Below are 11,338 nucleotides of genomic sequence, written 5' to 3'. Positions count from 1 at the left end.
CATGTCATTTTGTGTCGCATTAATTTTTCAGGTAAACTGATAGTGTCTTATAACAGATGACAAAATGTGAAAATAAGTAGATAAATAATTAAATAAGATAACATAAAACAAGATATAAGATTCGGCTTATTATTATTGTTTATTTTTTCATACTTAGAAAAAAAAATTGGACACAAGGAACGGCAGAACGGAACACACAAAACACTGGCCATTTTCATACTCCTTCCAGAAAACTTATCAGTGCATAAAGTGTGAAAAAACATATCCGGCGGCTGTTCCTTGGGCCACGGGAGATAAGAAAATCCATATGGTCCCTTATAATTCTAAAATAAACACTATAGAAACTTTAAATAAAGGATTGGAGTGAACGCACGCTGAACGGCGGAACGCGGAACGGAACACAACACGGAGGAGATGTTTTGAGGTGAAGAGAGGAAGACTAAGTTTTTAATTAACACCGAAAATCACACGAACTACACGACCACGAGCGACCAGACGACCTGGGACAAGTGAAAAGTGGACGACCTTCACCTCCACCCCCGCACGAGGCTTAAAATGGCGGGTGGAAGTGGCCATGCAGGGGTGAAATACGGGTGGTGAGAGAAGCTTAGATCGCCTGAAGTCAATGGCGAGGAATTCCTTAATGATGGTGTAGCGGGGCCGCCATGAAGAACAAGACTGAGGTATCGAGGACAGATGTGTGCGTCAGGGTGGTCAAGGGCACGCTGGAGGCAGTTACGGGGGTCAATGACAAGATACCCGCCTCTCCCTCGCCTCTCTCCCCGTCCACGCCTCTCCCTTCGCCACTCTCCCCTTCTACCCCTGGGAAGATTAAATGCGAGAGCCCCACCGTGTTCCTGGGCGCCCACACCCCGCCCCCCACCGGCCCGGGCGCGGAGGTGCGGGGCAAGCCTGGCACCCCCATAGCCAGTGCCAGCTCCAAGGCCGCAAGCAGACCCAACAGTGCCAACAGTGCCACGGAGGACAAGGCTGGAGGTGGTGGTGCTGGTGGTGGTAGACTCACGTTCTTCAAGGGTATGTAGTAGTGGTGGTGGTGGTGATTGTGTATGTGTGTGTGTGTATGTGTGTGTTTAGTTCATGATATATTTTTGAGTTGTATTTTTCATCTCATTCTTTGCCTTCATCATGAGAGCGTTCCCTAGCCCACACATACAGCACTCCTAAGGCCACAGCAGATGCAGGGTACTTCCACAGCAAGGCCCCACAGCAAGGTTCATCCTTGTCCCTTCACACACCCCCCGCACCCAAACACACACACACATTTTCACACACAGCCCCGTCAGCCCCTGGTGGAATTACATTAGGTTAGGCATGTATAAGCAAAACCAGTTCCCAGTGACACAAGCATTTTCACACACACAGAGGGCAAGTTCCTGCTGGAGCTGTCTCACCGCACAGAGATGGGCGCACCGGCGGGCTGGGTGCCTGTCAAGAGCAAGACGTACTGGCCACCGCCCTCTTCCACCACCACCACCACCACCCAGCACCCCCTGCGGCACGACACCCCCACCTCGCAGTCTGGTGAGTGTGTGCTGGTGTGTCTTGATGTTGTATAGCAAAGATGAGAAATTAAGTGTTTTGTGATGGTTAGTAATGTTAGTTTTTTTATATTATTTTATCAGATAGCCATGTTAGTTGAGAATCTACATATATATTTAAATTAACCTTAAGTATCTACACTATAATGTTTTGGCTATGTATGTTTTCAGGAGTCTGTGTGTATGTGTGTATGTGTGTGTGTCTTGTTTTATATTTTTTTATGTGTAGTTTGTATTGCCTGTGTTATTTTTGGGTTACCGAGAGTTTTGTTATATATCATTGTAAGTTATGCTTCCACAGTTTTGATTCTCTCTCTCTCTCTCTCTCTCTCTCTCTCTCTCTCTCTCTCTCTCTCTCTCTCTCTCTCTCTCTCTCTCTCTCTCTCTCTCTCTCTCTCTTATCCTCCATCTTCATTTCTGTTCTTTCTCCTTTTCACTTGCCATTTCCATTTCTTCCTTCTTCCCTTCCCTTCCCTTCTCTCCCCCTCCTCCTCCACTCTGTCTTCCTTGTCCCTTGCATCTCTGCCTCTCCCAACTCTCATCCACTCCTCCTCGGCAGTGTCAGATGACTGTTCCTCCCTCAACTCATCGCCATGGACCAGCGATCACATCAGGAAGCAGCCACTGCCCCGCCCCGCCCGAGGCCCTGCTGCCCCTGCTCTGGCTGCCGCCTTCTGGTTCCACTGCCCCCCTGATGCCCGGGTGCAGCGGCGGAAGCTCCCTGTGGGACGGCGGCGGCGGAACCCACTGCTGCAGGTGCCCCCGGATGAAAAGGTGGTGGAGAAGACAGCCAAAGTGGAGAGCAAGGCGGAGGGGGACAGGAAGGTGAAGGTGGAGGGGGAGGGAGCGGTGGGCAAGGGGGCAGCCCGGCTGGAGAAGCTGGTGCGGCTGCTGTGGGTGGGGCTGCGTGTGGAGGCTGATGTGAGCCTCCACAGTGTGCTGGAGCAGCGGGGCGGAGCAGGGGGAGGAGGTGAGGCTCTGGACCCCACCTTTGTGTCGCCCCGCAAGCGCTACCTCCGTCAGATGGAGACGGACCAGGACGTGCCCGCCGCCCTGCACCGCAAGAAGCTCCATTCGGCAGGGCTACCACAGGCCCCAGGGGACAGGGCAGCAGGCGTGGCACAAATCCCCACCACCTCATCCTCCTCCTCCTCCTCCTCTGCCTCCCCCTATCCCTCCTCCCTGTCCTCACCAGGCCCTGCCCCGCACCGCAGTGGGGTGAGCGTGCTGGCCCCATCTGTGTACAGCATCGACTCTATCCTCAACCATGAGGGGGCAGGAGGTGGGGCGGGGATGGGGGTGGGCTCAGCCACTAGTCGCCAGGGTGACTCCTTCCTCCGCACGCTGCTCAAGCCGGAGGTGAAGGCCGCCCCACCCCGGGCCAGGGAGCGGCCCCCTGACCCTCCCCCACCCCCCTCAGTGAAGGCAGAGCGGGAGCAGGTGGGGCCAGACCGGGGCGATACCCTGCTGGACCTGAACCGCCGGCCCTCCCCAGAGCGGTATGACCTGTCCCGGTATGGCCCAGTGGCCGGCCTGTACCCCCTGGGGCCCTACATGGATCCCCGCTACATGCTGATGCACTCCCTGGCACCTGGCCTGGTGGGACCTGCTGCTGCTGCTGCTGCCGCACAGTCCTCAGACATGGCACAGGCCCTGGCCGCTGCCACGGCTGCTGCTGCTGCTGCTGCCAGCCTGGGCACCTACCCCATCGGCCCCCTGCCACCCCCCCTGCCTGGGGCACAGTACTACTACCCCCCCACCTCTGTGGCCGCCCAGCTGCTGCGCCAGCCCTCCCTGACCTCCCGCTGCTCCCCCCATCCCCCAGCTTCCCCAAGCCCCAAGACACACCAGTATCCTCCCCCCACCCCTGCCTCACCCCACCTTAGCCGGGGTGCCAGCCCCAGGGGCCGTGCCTCTCCCTGGCAGCCTCCCCCTCCCCCTGCCCACCCACTCTCCCCTCACCCCTCCCTGGCCTCCCCCCTCCCATCACCACCACCACAAGGTGAGTCCACACCAATGCTGCAGTGTTGCCACAGGTGCTCCTGGTGCTGTACAATGCATAGTCAGATGTGGCAGCACTCTGGTAGTAATGCTGTCTTGTGTCTTTTCTGCAGATGCACCGCTCAACTTGTCCAAACCAAGGAATCACTTAGGGAAGTAGGAGGCATGGTGAAGGCTGCGGCCCACACCGGGACAGGAGCTGAGAGGCAAGAGAGGAAAGGTGGAGCGAGGCAAAGGAAGAGAGAAGAGAGGAGAGGAGGACGGAGCAGGTGTGGTGTGGTGCGTGGAGGCCCCTGGGGTGCCATGCTGTCACGTCCCCGGGGCAGCACGAGACGTGAGCATCACACAGACGGAACACAAACACAGTAGTCTCCTGCCAAATTCACATCATCCTCCCATCATCACAGCAACGCCTTCACTCACTCATCTCCTCCTCATCCATCATCATGTGTGTCTCTTCTATCTTGTCTGTTATTCTTGGATAAACATACTCATACTTCTATTATCATCTCTCCTCTTCCCTTCATCCAGACCTCCATCCCCTCATCCCTTACCCTTTTCACTGCTGTTTTTGGCCATGCTAGAAAAAAGAGACTGCATTATCTCTGTCTTTCTTAAGCTACAGAACTCTCACAGAAACTGTAGTACAAATAAAAGTGTGTAGAAGTAGGTGATAATGGCAAAATATCAAGCAGTGAAATGGTTAAGGCTCTTCCGTGGATAAACAAAACCTACCTGCATTGCAATTCAAGGCTCTATTCCTCCCAGACTTCTCCCCATCTCACCCCATCGCTCCGGCATAATGAAATGTCACAATATTGAAATTCAGTCTTGCCTTATATTTCGAGTCTTTCCCCTTCAGCTGCCTCACTAATTGTAGACCAGCCAGTACAGATTCCTTGTGCATCACTGTTTACATGTGAGGGAGTCGGGCGCCGGAGAATTTGAGGGTTTGGGGGTACACGTCCGGTTACAGAGACAGTCATGGTTTGGAGTCAAGTAATGCGCACTCACTTCCTTGTCTTGTGTTCTCTTTGTCTTGGTCCTTCTGCTGCTGTGGTCATTTTTAGCATTTGGGAGACTAAAAGATGATTCACATTGACAGAAGAAAAGGGGTCATTATTTCTTCTATCATTCTGTTGACGTTCAGGATACTAAAACGATGATTTGTATAGAGACAAAAGAAAGAAAAGAATTACTATTACTTTCTGTTTCTCTGTGAACATGCAGGACACAGAAAAAAAAAGAGATTATTATTATTTTTCATCTTTGTGTTAACATTCAAAGCACTAAGATGATAATTTGCATAGAGACGGAAGAAAGAAAAGGGATTATTATTATTTGTTATTTTTCTGTGAACATTCAGGACACAGAAAGAAAAGATATAATAATTTTTTTGGTTTGCATACTACAGAATTATTTCAGAGTAGTACAAAAATATGCCAGAAAAATTGTAAGTGGTTATGGGGAGAAAAATTGTCCAGCAGTCTTATAAAACCAGGGTTGTAGGAGGTCTGAGGACTTAAGAGTGAGGGTAAGTGCTGGTTGTGGCTGTGTGCTGTGCTGCTTGACTTAACATGGCCATACACACACACACAGTCACCGTGCATCTCCTCTTTCTTGATCTGACAGTCTTACAAAATCAGACTTTAAGAAATTCAAGGATTTACAATCAAGAGGAAGTGTGATGTGTTACTTGACTTAAAATGACCACACACACACACACACACACACACACAGTTACCTTGCATCTCTTTCTTTAGTCCCTTGATCTGACAGTTTAACAAAGTCAGGCATATAAGAGATTCATGGCTTTACAATCAAGAGGGAACATTAAATATGGGAGTGTGGTGTGTTACTTGATTCCCCATGACTGTACACACACACAGTCACCTTGAGCACGTTACTGTATCATCTGTAGCATCTCTTGTCTGGTACCCCTTTTCGATTCACCATGTCTATCCTCCAGTCTGTACATCACGGGAGACTGTCCACCTCACTGGCACAAGTTCCCCGACCCAAAATTTATCTTTGTATGCTCGTATATACGTATAAATATATATCTCCTTCTCTCACCGACCTGTAAAGAATGCTATTTTATCATTATTTTTTTAAGGAATGGCATGAAAGCTTTTATCTGTACATATTTTGACGTGTGGACGAGTGGTACAGGAACTGGCAGCAGCTCTCGCCCGTCACCGCCAGTTGTACCTCGCTGCATACCTTTGCTGGCCTGGGAAAGCTGAAAGAGAACTCACAATACACACATCATCATCATCTTCCCTTCCTTGCTCTTGGCTGATCAACCAGAGACTCTCCCAGACCTCACTGCATTGCAACAGCTTGTCAGGCACCAGATGAATATGGCTGTGTGTGTGTGTATGTGTGTGTGAGAGGGAGAGACAAAGAGGGTGAGTTTGTGTGTGTGTGTGTGTGTGTGTAGGAGGCTACAGAGAGCTTGTGTGTGTGTGTGTGTGTGTGTGTGTGTGTGTGTGTGTGTGTGTGTGTGTGTGTGTGTGTGTGTGTGTGTGAGAGAGACAGGGAGCTTGTGTGTGTGTGTGTTTGGGGGATAAAGAGCTGGTATGTGTGTGTGTGTGTGTGTGTGTCATTTTCCAGTCAGGTTCAAGGGTTCTGGCAGCAAACTTCATTCTCAGACGATATGGCTTGAGTCACATTTGGAAGCTCCCCCCACTGCAGGGGTTGGTGGAGAGGGTGTGTCTACCTCAGGCGCTCACGTGATGGAGATCATGAGTGGTGAAGTCTGTTCAGAGGGCCCCTGTGTGTGTTTGGAGAGCTGCTGTATGCGTGTGTGTGTATGTGTGTGTGTGTGCGCGCGTTTTGTGCTGCGTGTATGTTGTGCGCTGTTGCCTCATCCCAGTTTCTTTGCAAGTTTTGGAAGTGTTGGGCTTGCTATAGAAAAGATAATTGTAAAGTTATCATTTTCTCTCCTTGCCTTCCTTCACCTCCTTCTCTTCTTATATTTGAATCACACACACACACACACACACACACACACACACACACACACACACACACACACACACACACACACACACACACAGAGAGAGAGGGCTTGCTATAGGAAAAAGAAGTCATGAAGTTCTTTTCTTGATCTTGCCTTCATTCACCTCCTCATATTTGAAACAAACACACACACATACTTATCCTCAGAAGTTCTGCCATGAAAGTTTTACCCCAGATAATTAAATTGTACTTTCTTAATTCTTACCTGATGTAATGTAACTTTGATTACACTGAAATTGTACCTGGTGATAAATTAAAAGAGCAGATTTATTTAAGGAAATGTCTGGTATAGAGACACAAACACACACCAGAGGGAATGACTTGTACAAATAACGTACATAAATCTAAAGAAAAAAAAATCTATCGCTTTTAGTGAGTGGGACACAGCAAACTTGACTCAATTCCTGTAAAGATATGAATAGGTAAACTACACACACACACACACACACACACACACACACACACACACACACACACACACACACACACACACACACACACACACACACACACACACAAGTATCAACAAAGCCCCCCTGTGGCCTTAACTCATCCATATTACAGGGAAAACCTCATTCCTACCAACACTCACCCTGTGCACTCTCTAGGAACAAGGTTTTCACTACAGGCTGACCCTCGGCCACTCGTGCCTTCTCAGTGTGTCTTGAACTCTGCCGGACTAACCACTCAGTCATTCAGTGTCACAGTCAGTCTACAAATTACATGTAAGTCAGTGTGGGTTGAGAGGCACCCAGCATACCTGATCTCTAAGTTAATTTGTAAGTGTTGCCTTCTTGCTTGGCTCTCACTGGGTCACACTGCTCGTCACTCCCTAAAGAATTAAAGGTGAAGATTGGAGGCCAGTTGAGCTTCACAGAGGGATGGTTAGTGGCAGGAACAGCAGATATTGTGTGTTTAAGCCTTTCATTATTGTTCGCCATATTGTTCCTTGATTACTAACCACTCCAAGGCATCTTTTCTTGTTCTGCTGCCATTTCCAAACACTGCACTGGCCAGAAATTGCAAAATCTGTTTTTTTTTTTTATCTTCTTTTTTGTAGATACTTATAAAGACTCCTTACATTGTTTTCTTGTGCTGAGAATTGTTGCATACCTCAGTGGAAGTGTTTGTTAATCAATGAGTGAAGAGGCAGTCTGTTTCTCCTTCAGTGTGTTGTGAGGAAATAAGGAGACTGCAAAAGGCCTGTTGATAGACACAAGGCAGCTCCTCGCGGCTTAGAAATTTACTGTACCATCTTCATGTATTTACTCCAGTGTCTTGAAATTTAATGCCTGTGCTGTTGACCATATTCTTGCTTGTTCCTCTCATCTATCACCATCATCCTCAAATTTATCCTGTCTTGAAGTTTTATCCATTTGCACACATCATTCTTCCTGTTTGTTTGTCTCATCTACCACCATCATTAAATTTATCCATCTCCTCAAGATTATCTAACGTCTTTGCACTTAACGTTGTTGTTAAGTTTGTTACAGTCATCTATAACTTTTTTTTGACTTATCTGTGTTCCACTCATCTATGATTTTTTTTTTATTTATTTATATTTTTTTTCCTGGCATCTCACATAACTTTTTTTTTACTTATCCATATTTGTTTCACTTCTGCTTAGCTCTTTTTTACTGATCTTTATTTATTACACTTATCTATAAATCTTTTTCTCTTAGCTGTATTTGTTCTGTTCATCTACAGCTCTTCTTTTCTACTGTCCTCATTTCTCAAGTCAATACACTCACTTATTCAGCTCAATATCAGACAGAAACAGTGTTGGAATCCACCATCTTCAAATCAATTTCTTGCACCACCAGTCACAAACGCAGCACTCTCCTCCCTCCACTCTTAATCTGTCTGTGTTGATATCCAATTCTTAAGTTAGAGTATTCAAGTTTCTTCTATGCAGTTTAATATCAGATGGAAGTGGTGTTAGAATACATCATTTTCAAATCAGTCAGTCTTTCACACCACCAAAGCCACACTCACACACATTCTCACTCACTGCTGCCAACACGACACAAGCCTCTCATTTCTGTGCTGGGAGGGTGGCGACAACCCTGCCTCTCGTTACTCTTATCACCCTTTGGCCTGTGTCATTGTGTTTACGAGAGCTGTTACCACTCTCTCTCTCTCTCTCTCTCTCTCTCTCTCTCTCTCTCTCTCTCTCTCTCTCTCTCTCTCTCTCTCTCTCTCTCTCTCTCTCTCTCTCTCTCTCTCTCTCTCTCTCTCTCTCTCTCTCTCTCTCTCTCTCTCTCTCTCTCTCTCTCTCTCTCTCTCTCTCTCTCTCTCTCTCTCTCTCTCTCTCTCTCTCTCTCTCTCTCTCTCTCTTCTTCTTCTTCTTCTTCTTCTTCTTCTTCCAGTGTTAGTGTTCGTTGCAGTGTTTCTCAAATCATAATATTCATTTTTTTCCATTCTTTGTGTTGATTTCCAGTGTTTATGTTTGCCGTGCCCTGTTTTGTCACCTTTTTGTTGTGTTTTTTGTTAGTTTTCTCTACTTTTGTCTGTTTTTCTTTTAATTTTTCTTGATCTGTTTTCTCTAGTTTTGTTTTTATTCTTTGCTTTCTATTCCCTTTTTCTTTTATTATTATTATATCACCACCACTACCACCATCACTATCATCCCTCTCACATCATTATTTTCCCCCCTTCATCACTGTACACAATATGAAATGTCATTATAAACAAAACCATGCAATTGTATTCATTAATGTACCTAATGCAATTATTATTATTATTATTATTATTATTATTATTATTATTATTATTATTATTATTATTATTATTATTATGCAGTAGAGTTGTGCTACCTCTGCACTTGACAACTGTAAACAAAATCGTGTATATTTATATCGCTAGGTCAGAGTTTTGTCTCAGTAATAAATAATAAACTTGCTGTGTGTGTTGCAGGAGGGTAGGTCGTGTTAGGATGCGTTTTTTGTATTATTAGTAATGTCACCGGTACAAGAGTCACTAACTAAGCTGTTTGGCTGAGATGGGAGCAGATGGACCCAAGGAATGATTGTGGGTGTGTGTGTGTGTGTGTGTGTGTGTGTGTGTGTGTGTGTGTGTGTGTGTGTGTGTGTGTGTGTGTGTGTGTGTGTGTTTCTTTCTCGAGTGTGTACGTACGTGTGTTCACATTCTATTTTTATAAGCAAGACAACCTCTGTACAGTAATAACCTCAGCAGCCTCAAAGTAATCCCTCACAAAACGACTATTTTTTCACCGTACAAATTCGTAAGGTTAAAGAAGAGAAAAGATGTCCCTGTAAACATAGCTAATTTATCCCATCACCACCACCGCCACCACCACTACCACCATCACCCCTTAAAAAAAAATCACTAGAAATGTAAATTTTTCAACCATACTTCCTAAAAAAATATTACTGTAAGCTTTTCATCCACCCAATCCCTCCCATTCACAAAATATCACTAAATTTAAAATTATCCATCAACCCAACTCATGCCAAAAGAATTATATATCCATTTTCTACTGATGTTTAACTTCATACAGAACCATCACCCATGTTCTTGTACAATCAGTAAGCAGTTAGGGAATCCAGAAACACCATTATACTCTTAAATCTTTTTCCAACCCTATCCCCAACAAAATATCATTTTGAACTTAATTTTCTCCCACCCAGTTCCACCCATGCTAAAGGTTATTACGATAAGCTTAATTTTCCTCCACCAGCTCCACCCATGAAAAAAAGTCATTATAACCTTAATTTTCACCCTAAACCAAACCCATTCCCTCCAAAAAAGTATTCCCACTTTCCCTTGCTACTTAACTTCACACAGAATCACCACCACTCGTACAATCAGATAGGGAATTTAGAAACACTGAACAGGGTGATAGGAAGCACTAAACGCCAAACCTTAAATAAACCAAACCTTCTCTCGCATTTATCCGTACAGCCGAGCGCAAAAAGTCCTGAGGGAAACTGTATCGTCCTCATAACAAAGTGTATTTTTCTGCCGTGTCCCCCCCGTTGCTCGGTCCGGCTAGGCTAGGCTAAGAGCAACTCTGCATTATGGTGTCTGTGATGTGAGGTAGCCAGTCCATTCTTCTCCCTGGATTTATAGGATTGAGCAAAGGTACAAAATATAATGCATTGAGGTGTAAGTTCCAGGCCAAGAAAGGTTTCGAGATGCTTCGCTTTGGAAACGTTACATTGTGATACTCAAGCATTTCCCAGCATTGACTTGTCGTGGTGTACAGGAAACACTGCCACTGTGCATTTATTCTTGGATTTGATGCTTATATTTTGTGACATGTGTGTCTGTCTGTGTGTGCGTGTGCGTGTGTGTGTCTGTGTGTATAAACAGAGCCAGATGATGTGAGTGAGTGTGTGTCTAGCATGTAATGTTTTGTAGTAATGATGGTATGAGGTCAAACATCATTGTAAAAATGTTTATATGTTTTATATTGTGCCAAAATGCATTTCTCTAATATTGTGTTTCTGTTTCCTACACTAGGCTAAGGTGACGCTCTGTCTACTGTTAAAAAATGTAATGGTTCTGACGTGTAACTGGCAGGGATGCTTGTGTATAATTAATAGCAGGATCTTATGTGTAATTGATAGGGGTACTTATATATAATTAATAGGAGGATCATATGTGTAACTGATAGGGGTACTTATATATAATTATTAGCAGGATCTTGTCTAATTGATAGGGGTGATTATATATGACTGATAGGAGTACTTATGTGTAATTGATAGGAGTACTTTTTTAACTGCTAGTTC

The 11,338-nt window shown here is 45.7% G+C and overlaps 1 protein-coding gene across 1 annotated transcript; it reads left to right on the top strand.

The window, feature by feature from the left end:
• Positions 1–255: 255 nt before the first annotated feature.
• LOC135093769 (proline-rich protein 36-like) lies at positions 256–11,043 on the top strand. Its single transcript, XM_063993376.1, has 4 exons — positions 256–1,035; positions 1,384–1,542; positions 2,119–3,561; positions 3,674–11,043. The coding sequence occupies exons 1-4, from the start codon at positions 666–668 to the stop codon at positions 3,718–3,720; spliced, it is 2,019 nt and encodes a 672-aa protein (XP_063849446.1). The 5' UTR covers positions 256–665; the 3' UTR covers positions 3,721–11,043.
• The last annotated feature ends 295 nt before the right edge of the window (positions 11,044–11,338 follow it).

The sequence above is a fragment of the Scylla paramamosain genome, chromosome 43 (assembly GCF_035594125.1).
Source record: "Scylla paramamosain isolate STU-SP2022 chromosome 43, ASM3559412v1, whole genome shotgun sequence".
In the NCBI taxonomy this organism is placed as follows: Eukaryota; Metazoa; Arthropoda; class Malacostraca; order Decapoda; family Portunidae; genus Scylla; species Scylla paramamosain.
The sequence above is the reverse complement of the archived record's forward strand: the minus strand, read 5'-3'. Positions and strand labels throughout refer to the sequence as shown.